Below are 14,875 nucleotides of genomic sequence, written 5' to 3' on the forward strand. Positions count from 1 at the left end.
GTCCAAGTAGGGGTGGAGCAGAGAGAGAGAGAAAGAGAGAGAGACAGAGAAAGAGAGAATCCCAAGCAGGCTCTATGCTACCAGTGCAGAGCCCGATGTGGGGCTTGAACCCAGGAAGCCGCGACATCATGACCTGAGCAAAACCGAGAGACGCTTAACCAACTGAGCCACCCAGGCATCCCACCATATGCTATTTTTTTAATGTTAAACCAGTAAATTAGGATTTTGCTCACTGCTCAGATGTGTTCAGTGCCTAGCTTTGGGGATATTTATGTTCTCATAGCATATTATTTCCCTGGAGCTTCAATATTGATTAGGCAGCTCCTCCACGTTGGTACCCAGTCTTTGCCATAGTTTGTATTGAGTTAATTTCTCCTTGCTCCGATGATCAGAAACCGTTGCACCACCTTTGTTCATTTTGCTTATTATTATTATTATTATTAATGTTTATTTATTTTTGACATAGAGAGAGACAGAGCATGAGCAGGGGAGGGGCAGAGAGAGAGGGAGACACAGAATTTGAAGCAGGCTCCAGGCTCTGAGCTGTTAGCACAGAGCCCGACGTGGGACTCAAACCCATGAACCGTGAGATCATGACCTGAGCCGGAATCGGACGCTTAACTGAGTGAGCCACCCAGGCACCCCTGTTCATTTTGTTTTTTAAAGAAGAGTCTGTAAAAGCGTCTTCAGGAGGTTCCTAGTGTTTGACCCTAATGCTTTCCTGAAAATGAATATGAAGTATGATTTTATAAAAATGAACTATGGACCTACAGGTTATAAGGCAGATTTTACTCTTTCATGACTAAGATTATTTTAAAACTGTAGTTGTGGTTCAAATATTTACATATTTAAAAATTTTTTTTAATGTTTATTATTTATTTTTTGAGAGACAGAGAGCACGAGCAGGGGAGGGGCAGAAGGAGAGGGAGACACAGAATCTGAAGCAGGCTCCAGGGTCCGCCCTGTCAGTACAGAGCCCCACGCGGGGCTCGAACTCACAGACCATAAGATCACGATCTGAGTCAAAGTCAGAGGCTTAACCGACTGAGCCACCCAGGCACCCCACATATTTTTAAATTCTTAAGTGTTATCCGGTGGCCATATGGCTACCTCAGACACCACTATAGACTCAGCATGGAATACAGGTAAAAGTTATTTTCCCAGTTAAATTTTTTTTTTCAACGTTTATTTATTTTTGGGACAGAGAGAGACAGAGCATGAATGGGGGAGGGGCAGAGAGAGAGGGAGACACAGAATCGGAAACAGGCTCCAGGCTCTGAGCCATCAGCCCAGAGCCCGACGCGGGGCTCGAACTCACGGACCGCGAGATCGTGACCTGGCTGAAGTCGGACGCTTAACCGACTGCGCCACCCAGGCGCCCCCCCCCCCCAGTTAAATTTTTATCTTACTATTCACTTCTCCAAGGTTTACTGACGAAATACTTAGTTGACAGAGAAATTTGTTTATTTTTTGGTTGGGATGAAGAGCTTTGATTGAGATTGCATAGCTCATATGGACACTTAAACATGGATTTTATTTAAAAAAATTTTTTTTTAACGTTTATTTATTTTTGAGACAGAGAGAGAGCATGAACGGGGGAGGGGCAGAGAGAGAGGGAGACACAGAATCCAAAGCAGGCTCCAGGCTCTGAGCCATCAGCCCAGAGCCCGACGTGGGGCTCAAACTCACGGACCGCGAGATCGTGACCTGAGTTGAAGTTGGATTCTTAACCGACTGAGCCACCCAGGCGCCCCTTAAACATGGATTTTAAATGCCATTTTAGATACATTTGCAACTCACGTCCATTGGCATTCTCTCAGAAAAGGCCATGTCCTTCACTTACCGTCCAGTTTTCTGGAACAGTCCCCATCGGAAGGTTGCGTTTGATGGGGTGGTGGGGCCGAATGGAAGTATCAGTGACAATGGAGGCTGGTTGTGTGTTCTCTGTAGCAGAGCTCCCGGGAGGCTGAGCGCTGTGTCTTGACTCAGAAAAGCAATCATGTTAAATGTTCTCAGTACCATAAATCTCCTCTTAAATTATTTCCCTCCTTGAGCTTTTCATCTGAAAATTTAAAAACCGCAACAAACTCTTGTTAGTGGCATGGTAACTTAGCTCACTTTACTCTTGTAATTTTTCAAATTATTTCATCGTTTTTCCCGCTAACGCTACTGGCTGTGAGGCAGTCCTGCATTTCTTGAAAGTCTTATTCTAGGCTATTAGGAGAAAACAATCAGGGTAGAAGAACGTGATCATCGATCAAGCTTAAGACTTTGTTGGGACACCTGGGTGGTTCAGTCGATTAAACGTCCGACTTCAGCTCAGGTCATGATCTCATGGTTCGTGGGTTCAGTCCCTGTGTGGGGCTCTGTGCTGATGGCTCAGAGCCTGGAGCCTGCTTCGGATTCTGTGTCCCTCTCTCTCTGCCCCTCCTCCGCTTGTGCTCTGTCTGTCTCAAAAATAAATAAACATTACAAAAATCATAAAAAAGAGTCTCTTAAAAAAAGAGTAAGACTTTGTCACTCAAAGTGCAATGTTTAGTCAAGTAGGATTGGCATCACCTGGGAGCTTGGTAGAAATGCAGGATATTCGGGGGCACCTGGGTGTCTCAGCGTTAAGCATTCAGCTCATTTAAAAAAAAAATTTTTAATGTTTGTTTATTTTTGAGAGACAGAGACAGAGCACGAGTGGAGACGGAGCAGAGAGAGAGGGAGACACAGAATCTGAAGCAGGCTCCAGGCTCTGAGCTGTCAGCACAGAGCCTGACGCGGGGCTTGAAACCATGAACTGTGAGATCATGACCTGAGCCGAAGTCGATGCTTAACTGACTGAGCCACCCAAGCGCCCCGAGCATCCAGCTCTTGATTCTAGCTCAGGTCATCATGTCGTGGATCATGGGATCAAGCCCCAAATTGGGCTCCTTGCTGACACCACAGAACCTGCTTGGGATTCTCTCTCTCTCTCCCTCTCTCTCTCTCTCTCTCTCTCGCTCTCTCTCTCTCCCCCTCTCTCCCTCCCTCCCTCTCTCTCTGCCCCTTCCACCCCATTCTCTCACTCAAAATAAATAAATAAACTTAAAAAAAAAGAAACAAATGCAGAATATTAGGCCCAATGCCAGACCTCCCGACTGAGAATCTGGATTTTAGTAAAATTCCCAGGTGATTCAGAGGCGCATTGCAGCTTCAGGAGTGTTGCTTTAAGAGGCACCCTCAAAAATGACAGTCCCCGCGAGGGCTCCTGCTGAGTCCCGTTTAAGCGAGCTCTCTGTTCCATTTACTGTGCTGAGCGTGTTCACGCATTGTCTCTTACAAACTGCATCAAATCTGCAGACGGTATTATCCCCATTTTGCGCACGAAGCTGAAAGCACAGAGGAGTTAAAGAACTTTCTTGGAGCTAAGTGCCTAGCGTGCCACGGCTCTGAACTGTGGTCTGTTTGCCACCAGAGTGTATCTTCTTGATCAGGGTGATCTGTTTATTCAGTTCGGAAATGTCTTCAACACTCTCGTTTGGAGTGTTGGAACATAGTTTTGTTAAAAAGGTAAAATCATGCCTCTCATGTAGATAGGAAAATGAACACCTTTGAGAGATTGTGTTTAACTCATCCGTAAAGAAACTGGTAAGGTGTTACAACCAGTTCAAAGGAACAGACAGATTTATAGATCAGGAATATTGAGACGAATGATCAAATAGAGGCAAACCTAATTTTCCCTCTGTGGGGGAGCGTTGTGTCTCCACTGGACATAATTCATTTGTATGCCTGTTGACAAGAATTATTTTGCATTGCTGTCAGCTAGCTGCAATTTATAGAATTGCAAAATAGCTCTGTTAAAAAAAAATTATTCATGACACTTGTTAAGGCGGTAAAGCAGACTGTAGAGTTCTGTCGGGACAGGTATGGGGGCCACCACAATGGGGTGTTTAGCGGAGAGAGATTGGGCTCAACTCTGGGGACAACAAGGATATGGGGGAGTTTATAGCTAAGGAGCACATGGGGGCAGGGGTTAGTGGATGAACACTTACTGAAAGGAGGCATCCGGGTAAGGGGGCATTCTGGCTGAACTGGCCTGGCAGGATTCTCCCTGAAGGCAGGCCAGGGTGGTCAGATATCACCTGGGGAACAGTGGGGGATGAGGAATTGCGTTAGATATTCAGGGTGATCACATGTGGAGCGTAAGGGTTTCGGGCCAAACTGACTCAGCAGGATTCTTTGCTAAAATTGGACTCTGAAGGACATGCCCCAGGACGGGGTCTAGTTGAAAAAGCTCAAGGAACCTGACGACAGTTTGATCAAGGAGAGGGTCTTTTCAGCTCCCATAGGTTCAGATTCGGGGAGGGGGGCAAGTGGTGCTTGCTATAGACCGTGAATAGCCCTCCACTGAAGGTAGATTTCCCCCCATTAGTGGAAGTGGCATCGGATAGTGGTTAAGAACACAGAGCGATAGCACGTGGCTTCAAAACTCCAGTTCTAACTAGCACAGATACATCCTTTAATCTTACCGTGCTGTTTTCCTCATCTGTAAAATGGACAGAGTGCCTACTTTGTATATTTATTTGAGGAATAAATGAGGTGACATATGTATGAAGTGTTTGAAACGACACCTGGTGCCTAACGTCCACGCAATAGATGTTGCCATTGTCTTTATGCTTCACCAGGAGAGCATAGTGGAATTTTTGCTTCAAGGAGTATAGATATTAGTATTGAAAATATACTTAGTTTGTCCAAGATTTTCAAATTTGAAGCATGTTAAGAAAAATCAAACCAGGGGTGCCTGGGTGACTCAGTTGGTTAAGTATCTGACTCTCGGTTTTGGCTCAGGTCATGATCTCACAGATTTCTGGGTTCGAGCCCCGCATCGGACTCTAAGCTGACAGTGTGGAGCCTGCTTGGGATTCTCTCTCTCCCTCTCTCTCTACCACCCCCCCGCTCCCTGTCTGTCTCTTTCAAAATAAATAAATAGACTTTTAAGAAAGTCAGAATGATTTTGGCTGTATCGTGCAAGAAGATATTGTTGATTGATGGTGGGTTAAATAAATACTTAGAAATGCCACAGTGTGGACAAATCCCACCCGACTCCACACATGTGAGCTTATCTCCAGTCCCCAAGGATCTCACCCTTAAGGACAGTGCAGTGAGACACGAATGCTCCAATGCTTGTCACTTGTCTTCCTTTTGTTCCCAACGTGCTTCTATTTTATTTAATCTCTATTTTGACCCTACTGTTGCCCATCTGGATTTGAAGTTTTCATTAATCTCCGGATCAGACTTGTCCTTTTGGTAACTCACTGTTAGTGCTTCCTGTCTGCCCGAAAGGACTCACACCTGCGCCTGGCCAGCCTGTTCCCCTCGGGGCAAGCTGTGGGGCGGAAGGGCTGAAATTTACCAGAAGTGGGAGTCTATGAGGTTCATTACTGTGGATCTTTCCTTCAACATCATAGCGATGGGCAGCGATCTTGTAAATGGTCGAGGGAAAATTTTGTGCTTCATTGGTTAAGTTTGCGTTGTTCAGACAACGCACCTTGGAGTTATCTGGTCCTGATCCTTTGGGAGCAGTTTCACAACTCTGTAAGTTATAGTTAACTCAGCAATACGCAAACGATGTCCTACCAGCAATATGCAAACGACCTGGTAGAGGTCCACTTGATTTCCCCACCCCCTCTCCACTGGTTTTGCCCCCCTTTGGACATTCATCCCGATATTCCTGGTCTATAAATGTGTCTGTGCTGTGGATTCTCCTTTGAACTGATTCTCTCCTTATGAATAGAACAAAATCTTTAACGCGTGTTCATTTCACATCTGTATGAGATGTATGACTTTGCATTTTTGAAAGCTATCTTTCAACAGTGGTAGGGGGCCAGAATACATTATGGCTACTGATTTAGTGGGAGAGAGCTACCCAACTAATCTCTGTCAAGGGTGACCAAAGACAGGCAAACATTAAGGTGAAACCAAGTTAGCAAGAGATTGTTTTGCAGAAACCTGCATTTTCAGTTGGCTGCAGTGTTCATGTGGAAAAGAATGAAGTTCTGCCTGGTCATTTTAAGAGCATTTACTGTTACTTTGAATTACGTGACATCCGCCAAAACACAGATTCACAGTTCCTTGAAATTAATATTACAGAAAACAGCCAGCGCTCATTCTGCAAAGTCAGCCTGATAAGTGCGCGTTTACCTGTCTGTCCTCCTCACCAGACTCGTTGCTTTAAGGCAGCAAGGACACTGTCTTGTCCACTGTCCTATCTCCGATAGCCACCATTGCCAGTGGCCCAGGCTATGGGCTCCATTGATACATGGCTAACGACTGAACAAAGAGGCAGCCCAGGGTCCGCCCCTCATCTCTGTAAGGTGCCAAGACTTGGTTTGGCCAGTTCCTGTGTGTAAAGGCAGACTTGTGTTAACCAGGCTGCTAGAATAATCAAGCTATGCAGTGGGCTGAGTACTTGGCCTTCGTCTCTCAGGGAAACTATGGGGGGGGGGGCACGTTAATAATTAGAACCTTTGCTTGATGACGTTGAAGTCAGAGCATAGGTGGTCACTGTCACCTCTTACACGTCTCTATAGGGGGGTTTCCGGTGGTGGTCAGGAGACACTCCTGGCTTATAGCTCCTCTTCCCGGGAGGAGGGAAGGAGCCTGAGAAGTAAATGGGAAAATTCCCATTCATTGGGCTCTTTCCAGTTTTAGGCTGCATTCTCCATCTGTTAAAACGTTCTTTCTTCTGAGAGAGTAAAACTGATTAGGTTTTACGCTTTTCATCTAGATAACACCTTCCAGTTTTGCCCCCTTTATGACCACCGGACAAAGGATTTGCATGGTCTTGAAAGTCCTTAGTCACCTACGGACATTATTCTTTGGGATATTTTACTTCTCCAGGGGACAATGGCATGATGGCATTCACTGCAAGTGATGCTCAGAAGGTGATGTAAACTCTGTTTTCGAGGTCCTGGTGGTTGCCCACTGAGTACTGGGCACATTATTTTGTAGGGGTTGAATCACTTTTTTTTTTTTAAAGAGGTTTTTTTTTTGCATCCTCAGAGGCTTAATTTTTATCCTCTTGCAGGAGCTGTGTGGTCCTTAAGCTTCCTGCTATTTTGTGAAATTTTGCCAGGTGGCTTTGTAAAGTGATCGCTTTTGACTCAAGGCTGTTTTAAAGAGACAGAATTTCTAAAAAGCAGATCAGCCACACAGATAATGATGGCAGAAATGCTTGTTTCTGTGTACGTTTTTTCCCCCCAGTTCTTATTAAAGAGTTTTTTTTTTCCCTCTGACATATACTGAAGTGATTGAAGATGTGCCTGAAGTCTTGGTTGCCAGACCCAAATAAACAAATTCTATAATTAAATAATACAAGCCATCAGAATCCATAATGTAAGACTTGCAAGGAATGGAGAATTTGTACCGTTTAGCAGTTAGCAAACTGTCGGTGAAAGAGGAGCCCGGAGTCTTTGGGGCTGCATCCTGGATGGCTCTGTAGGTCCAGTCAAGAAGTGTGGAGCCTGTCCTGAGGTGGCTGGGGGGGGGGGGTCCCAGATGGACTTAGCCCAGGGAAATGACAGGATCCAATGTGCATGCGCAACACCACCCCCAGGGGGCAGTTAGGATGGAGCAAAGGGGGAGAGAGGTTGGTTGAGGTGTTTGGAGAAAGCAGGCTGGCTGAGGAGACAAGGCGATTGGAGGGAGTCCTGGGGAATGCTGTCACTGAAGACCAGCCAGTTATGTAAAAGTAACAGGCAGAACAGGAAGAAGAATCCTGAAGAACAGGGAGAGAGGACTGTGATGGGAACCAGGTGCAGCGTGGGGGGTCTGCGGCTCAGATGGCGGGACATAAAGGAGGACTGAAATAACCCCTGGCTTTGGTGATGCCTCCCCAGAACAGTTTGGCGGATTTGTGGGGAAAGAAAAGTGAACGCAGCGGGGTACAGTTGGAAGGCGAGGCAAGGCATTAGGCAAAGGAGAAGAGCAGAATGAGTTTTGTTTGGTTCTGACCTTGAGATGGCAGAGAATTGAGCCTGAGGAGGAGGAGGGGGCAGTGGGAGGGAAAGGGTGAAGGTTCAATGGAGAGCAAAATGAAGGGGGCGGGTCCAGATCTCAGGGGAGACGGGGAGGGAGGGGATGGCAGGTGGATTATCCTTTTGTGGAGCAGAGAGACTTTTTCCTCTAAGAAGGAAAGTAAGGATGTCTGATCCCTAAAGATCAGTTCACACGTGGCAGCGACATTTTTCTCTGAGACGGGACGCATGATTGAGAAGTTCAGAGGGCAGAGAACGGTAAGTGGGTAGGTAGCCATTGAGGGAAATGGGAAGAGAAGGTAGCTGGCGACATGTAACATTATCATCAAGGTGGAAAAAGGCTGAACGGATCAGGCACCATGCCTTTATCAAGGCACCAACCACCTACCTGTATGATTTTTTCCCCAGCAGTCCTGAGGGGTCAGGTGCAGCCATGTAGTATACCAGGGGCTGTCGTGCTCCATTACTGCAGCTTTGCAAGGTGAAGTGACAGAATGCCAAGGGAGCAGGCGACTGAGAGCACTGAAAGGATGCCACGAATGTCACAAATGAGTAGGTAGGCAGTCTCACACAGTGACTCATGAGCAGAGACTGTGATCTCATAATGGAGTGATTAAAGAGGCATTGGCAGGGTAGTTAGAGCCATCTCTGCTCTCTGATCTGGGAGGCTGCAAGCACTGACTTGATCCAAGGTCTAGTGCCTCTCCAGGAGGATGGCCAGTGTCTCTTCTTCTTCTTCTTTTTTTTAATTTTTGTTTTAATGTTTATTTTTGACAGAGAGAGAGAGAGAGAGCGAGCGAGCACGAGTGTCTGAGCCGGGATGGTCAGAGAGAGAGGGAGACACAGAATCCGAAGCAGGCTCCAGGCTCTGAGCTGTCGGCACAGAGCCCAACACGGGGCTCAAACTCATGAACCCAAGATCATGACCTGAGCCGAAGTGGGACGCTTAACTGACTGAGCCACCCAGGCTCCCCATGCCAGTGTCTCTTCTGTGACTTGTCTTGGGAGCAAGCCGTGTAGCTCAGTAGGTCATAGGTCGCCCAATCCTGTCTTTACCTAATTCTAGTAAGAAGTGTGTTAGAAGAGCCTTCACCAAAAAATTGAAATAAAATTGAAATTAAAAAAAAAAGTCTGAGTCAACAGAAATAGAATTCTTATTTTGAGCCCGAAAAAGTCTGGCCCCACGGGTTTTGGTTATTAGAGCTCATCTGGCAGCCCTCCTCATTCCTGTGCTTTTTCTCCCTAGACTCAACTGCTCAGACTATGAACTTGAGTTCGTTTGTGGCAGGGGGGCCCTCCATTGATGTCCTGACTTCTGCCTGCCTAGGAACTTCCTCACAGCAGGCTGTGATGTGCTTCACCTCTGTAGCTTCCCTTTTCAAGTTCTCCCTGACACCTGCTGCTTTCAGCTGGGCTGTTCCAACCCGATTGCCGAGAATCCCTGCTGGGTTACATATCAGCCCACACTTGTCTCGTGGCAATCTCTTGCTCTGCCAGGTTGGCTCTGACTCCAAGTCTTTAGAATCCCTACTTGTACCGTGATCATTTTTTCTCTTTTGACTTGTCTGAGAGATATCCCCAAATCCAGAAGTTAGAGAGGACTCAGACGTCTATCTTCATCGGCGGTGGGGGCCAGCTTCTCAAATAGGGTCTGTCTCCGGGTCATATCTTCTCTCAAATCAGAACGGCGAAAGTTTCTTCTTTTACTCTCCAAAGAGCAAGGGACTCTTTTGTGGTTCTCCTAAAGCTCTCAGATCCAAGCCACATCTAACTCTTACTTATTCTCACAGCAGAGAGGTCTGACGGGCTAGCCCAACCAGATGATCTCACCTTCTCCCTGGAAGGCCTAATGCTCTCCACATCTCCCAGGACTCCTGGTGTCTCTTAGGGTCTCAGGTATTCAAGCATTTCAAAACATGGCAGTTCTGTTAATTTGTATTTCTGTCTTGAATAACAAACATAGTTTAAAACACCATGCGCGAGGAGGAGACTTCTCTAGAGGGCAGCAAAAGGGGCTGTATCGATCAGATGCCTCATGTAGACAAATGTCTGAAGTTCACAGGTTCTGTCTATGAGTATCTTAATGCCTTCCTAGGCAGGTTTTAAGGACATTAGATGAAAAGGAATAAAACGTATGAAGTCTCTGAATGAGAAGAGGACAGGAAAAAAACAGAAAGCAAAGAGAACTAACTCCGGGGACTTCCCTTTCTGTTCCTCTCACGGTGAAGCAGCTTCTAGGGGTGGGAGAAGTTTCTGACCCCTGTGTTCATAACCATGACTGGTTTGGGGAAGGAATACAATGATGCCTTTAGGAGAATACAAAGGGACCATGTATTTAGTGACTTCTGGGTGGGTTTTGAAAAATTTTTCTTTAATGTTTATTTATTTTTGAGAGAGAGCAACAGAGGGCCAACAGGAAAGGGGCAGAGAGAGAGGGAGACACAGAATCGGAAGCAGGCTCCAGGCTCCGAGTTGTCAGCACAGAGCCTGACGTGTGGCTCGAACTTACGAACTGTGAGATCATGACCTGAACCAAAGTTGGACGCCTAACCGGCTGAGCCGCCCAGGCGCCCCAACTGCTGTGTATTTTTATACACACCCGTGTAAGCCCTTGTCTTAGTCTGTTGAGGCTGCTGTAATGAAATACTATAGATTGAGTGGCTTATAAGCAACCCAAATGCATGTCTCTGTTCTGGAGACTGGAAGTCCACGATGGTGGCACCTTCAGATTTGGGGAGGGCTCATTTCCTCAGAGACGGTCTTCCTGTCACTGTAACCTCACATGGCAGAAGGGGACCGGACTGGGCATGTCAGGCTGACTTTATAAGGGCACTGATTGCATTCATGAGGCTCCCTCCCCCCTCCGTGACCTTCATCACCTGCCAAGGGGTCAGAATTTCTATATGCGAATTCTGGGGGGACACAGACATTCCCTCTGTAGCATCCCTATAACTACTCTATTGAGTAAAGATTTTTAAAAAGGAAATGGTCAAGCCTGGACCTACCGATACTACAGACTCTGTTTTTTTGCTATGACTTTCTACTCTGTCTTCACTTTATACCAGATCCTCTCATTTGCTTTCCATCGGTCTGTCTGTGATTTCAGTTGGGCAAAACTGTTCTGACTTTTTATTAACAAAGATCCTCTCCAATTTAAGGCAAGTTGGAGGATGCTCAACCCTTATTGGTGCCTCCTGGTCACAGTCCCACAATTCAATATTGCAAAGCCATCATAATTCAAAGCACTGTTGGCTGGGTAATTCGCTTCATTAGCGATGCTGCCTGAATAAAATACACAGCAAATTCGAAATAAACAAATCCTTGGAAGGTACGATGATACAATTGGAAAGCACAGAAGGTCAGGCATGGAGGCAGAGGAGGGAGAAGGAGGAAGGCAGCGGGGGAGGGGGAGAAAAATCGGATCAGGATGGAGAGGGATTCTGTGAGCCTCTAAGTGCTCTGTGGACAGTGTTTTTAGAAAGCATTTCTGCACCATACCAGCGAATTAATTATGAGGCTGTCTTGTGTCTATCTTTACCTCCACACCTCCTGCTCCCCTCACTTCCCATATCCAATTTATTCCAAAGTCCTGTCCATCTCAAGTCTGTCAGCTCGTGACTCCCGCTTTGCAATCAGGTTGGGCCCGTGGCTGGCGCTGGCTGGGCTAATGCATTCAGGTGCTGGGTCGGACTTTCCAGCGCTTTCTTCTCCTGCCACGGCAGGTACTGAAGCGGGTTGTGGAGATGAAGGTGCCACAGGACCAGAGCTGTCTGGGTCCGTGCATCACAAGGAGCACAGCTGCCCAGGGTAGCTCGGTGGGCATGCGAGCGATCGAGGGGCAGACCTTGCCGTGTAAAGCTGGGTGTGTTGTGATCACATCGCGGTCCACCGTATCCTGACTAGTGACACAAACCGCCCTCCTCTCTCTCCTAACCTGCCCCCCTTTTTGGCAGCCCTATCACCTCTCGTTTCGTTTCTCAGCGAGGCGAACCTCTTAAAACATACATCAGTGTCACATTACTCTCCTGCTTCCCCATGTTATTAGGATAGATCTATAACACTCTGGGCTGGCCCCCATTCTGGGGTCTTTGTACCTGCTTTTTCCTCTACCTGGAACCTTCCCCCCACTTCCCAAAGTTCACCCAGCTCACGGAGATTATCCTTTCCATCTCTGCCCTAAGCACCACTGTCTCAGAGGCCCCCTCAGGATGTGGGGGAGGGTCTCCTTGTTACACTCCACCGTCACATCCACTGCTGTTTTCATGATCCCAGTGACAGTTCCTAATTCTGTATTCATTTGTGTGGCTCTTTGTTTGTTCAAGTATCTTTCTCCCTGACCCGAAGGCCTGCTGTGTCAGGGAAAGGACCCTTGTCTGTTACAGCTGCCTAAGCATCCTGTGCCTGCCCCTAGCCCATACCAGGTTCTCAGCAGAAATGTTCAGGATGAATAAATAAATGCATTTAATGCTAAGTCAGAACTGTACATGTATTTTGGGAGTCTCAGGAAAGTGATACTGGATATTTTTTTTTTTTGAGGATTTACTGTTTCAGTCATGGTACCAAGGGCTTTACATTATTTTCTATATCATGTATATATCACGACGATAACAGAATGGGGGGGGTGGTCAGACTAGAGACGTGGAAGCTGAGGTCTGGTGTGATTAAATAGCACAGGTGTGTTTTCAAGGCTCATGAGGCCGCCCAACTCCATAATCCATTTCCTTCCCTTGATTTTTAATTTGGTTTCTGTCCAACTCCAATTTTCCAAGTTCGTGAAACAATAGCAACCGACCTTTATATCACAGCATTATAAAAATCAAGCGCCAGGTTTCCCTTGCTTTCTTTTTGGAGAGACCTACTGATCTCCAGTGTCTGCGTGCTTCCTGCCAGAGACAATGTCTTTGAAAAATGTTTATGTCCTATGCAGTCTTAAAACTAGTCAATAATGTGTTCGTTGTAAATACGAACCACAAAATATGAAAACCTGAAAATATGAAGTCTTCCACAGAGAGTTCATTTCCGTTTGACTTTATAGTGCGAGATTTTTTTTTTTTTTTTAATTGAGACCCGTCAGAGGTGAAAATACCCATTTCCTTTTCCATGGGGAAATCCATTATGGAATGAAATTCAGACTTCATTTGGGCGTGCTTTATCAATTAAATCTGCATTTCGTTAACAACATCCTATACCTCTCATGTTAAATCAATCTTTTTAAAATCTCTTTCATGAAACAGCACATATCTGAATGAGAAGTCGCTCCGGCTGACGGAAACATGCAAAAGTCTGCAACACGGCTTTGCGACTTTATCTAGCAAAGTAAAAAGGTAAGTTCTACTTTTCACACTTAATTTAATTGTAAAATCGGTTTTTTGCATTCAAAATATTTTACAGCACCTTTGCAACCATTTGGAAAATAAGACTGTGTTCATGCTGTGGCTTGACCTTGGGCTCTGAGAAGCTCTCTCTGGCGAGGAGAGTGGACAGAGCAGACCAGGGTAGCGGGGATTCAACGTATCTGTCCCTGGATCCACGTTCACTAAAACACCATGTAGTTTTACTGGCTAGACTTTTCTAGGCCATCATTGGACCCTATCCTAGAAAAAGGCGCATGTATTTGTACTGAATTGCTTATATCCAGAAGGGTAACAGATTTACCCCTCGTCCTAACTGTAGGTCACCTTAAACTTCCCCCCTGCTTCTAATCCTGTATTTTATACCATCTTCTTCATACTGGGAAGGTGGATCTAAAAGCTCCAAGCTTCGCATATGGAAGGGCCCTTGGTGGCCTGAGACTGATGGGGGTGGTATTGCCTTGACTATACCTGGAAGGAGCAGAATCTGACAGTGCTGGGTGAAGGCTGGGCAGGTGGGGTAGGGGGGCCTGTGGTTACACCTGTAATCTTCCTCAGAGGAGCAAAGCTGAGTTGGATGTAGTGTTGATGATACTAAAGGGAACCCAGGATCTGTGAGGTAGGTCTCCCTGGAGAGTGGCACACAGACTGTCCCAACTCTTTGGGCAGAAAAGGGAAATGTTTCACAGTGTAAGTGTTCCTGCTGTGTAAGGAGCCCCACACATTTTACTTGGAGACCTCAGCTACTATTCTGGGCCAGAGGAACATATCCAGTGCAGGAAGACGGTACCAGGGTGATCACCCTTGACGTCCCGAGCGTCTCTCTTTGTCTGAGCCTCTTGATTGCCTGGATCCTTGAAATTGTTAGCGAGGCCTGATCCTGGGTAAGATCCTGATTTGAGTTAATCAGGTGTGACCATCCAATCCTGTATGTTAGCTCAGTTAATTACAAAAGGATAGCCCTAATAAAATTTTGGTTTTCTTTTCCTTAAATTCCAACGGATGGGCCTTAAGCTTTCTGGAAAAATCCACTGTGCCCCGTACCTTACATCTGCCACACCTGATCTACTCCTCTCCCTAAGTTTAGTGTGTGCCTTTCTTTGCCCTGGAATGTTGACCAATGAGAACTTCATCAATATATTCCTTTCTCCTTTTGTCATCTAGTTTTCTTTGGATTTGACCCAGAGGGGAGCACTAGAAGGAGAATGGAAAGAGGGAGGAAGGAAAAAGATCTTGCTTGGTGGTGTTGCTTTAGGTTAACTACCTCCTTGACCAAAGGAAAGTGCTGCATCCTGAATGAAGGTCGTGACTTTTGTTAGGTGCCTCTTTGTCCCATTCCCTCTGCCTTCATTCTCTTCATTGGACTCTTCAGTTCAGGAAGAAGCTGTTAACAGTCCCCTGGCATTGTACTTGTGTTTCCCTGCATCCAGCCCAAGCCTTTTGAAAAAGTCCCTCTTTAAGCTCTTCTTAAATGACACAACTGAGTGGGCCATCATTTCTGCCAGGACCCTTGCTCACCAG

At 46.2% G+C, this 14,875-nt stretch overlaps 1 protein-coding gene and 1 long non-coding RNA gene across 2 annotated transcripts in view; one reads left to right on the forward strand and one right to left on the reverse strand.

The window, feature by feature from the left end:
* LOC121014758 (uncharacterized) overlaps nucleotides 1–8,504 on the reverse strand; it is a 20,813-nt gene extending 12,309 nt beyond the window's left edge. Inside the window, exons 1-2 of the long non-coding RNA XR_005783410.1 lie at nucleotides 8,392–8,504; nucleotides 1,844–2,062 (exon numbers count right to left, since the gene is read on the reverse strand). This is a non-coding gene — a long non-coding RNA (uncharacterized LOC121014758). The remainder of the gene's footprint in view (nucleotides 1–1,843; nucleotides 2,063–8,391) is intronic.
* Nucleotides 8,505–9,977: 1,473 nt separating this feature from the next.
* The window catches only part of ST8SIA6 (ST8 alpha-N-acetyl-neuraminide alpha-2,8-sialyltransferase 6), an 89,774-nt gene continuing 84,876 nt past the window's right edge, over nucleotides 9,978–14,875 (forward strand). Inside the window, exons 1-4 of the mRNA XM_040450952.1 lie at nucleotides 9,978–10,065; nucleotides 11,162–11,259; nucleotides 11,726–11,865; nucleotides 13,238–13,327. Of these exons, the coding sequence (XP_040306886.1) occupies nucleotides 9,978–10,065; nucleotides 11,162–11,259; nucleotides 11,726–11,865; nucleotides 13,238–13,327 (416 nt within the window). The remainder of the gene's footprint in view (nucleotides 10,066–11,161; nucleotides 11,260–11,725; nucleotides 11,866–13,237; nucleotides 13,328–14,875) is intronic.

This window comes from Herpailurus yagouaroundi, unplaced genomic scaffold, assembly GCF_014898765.1.
Source record: "Herpailurus yagouaroundi ecotype Mexico unplaced genomic scaffold, PumYag 203, whole genome shotgun sequence".
Taxonomy (NCBI): domain Eukaryota; kingdom Metazoa; phylum Chordata; class Mammalia; order Carnivora; family Felidae; genus Herpailurus; species Herpailurus yagouaroundi.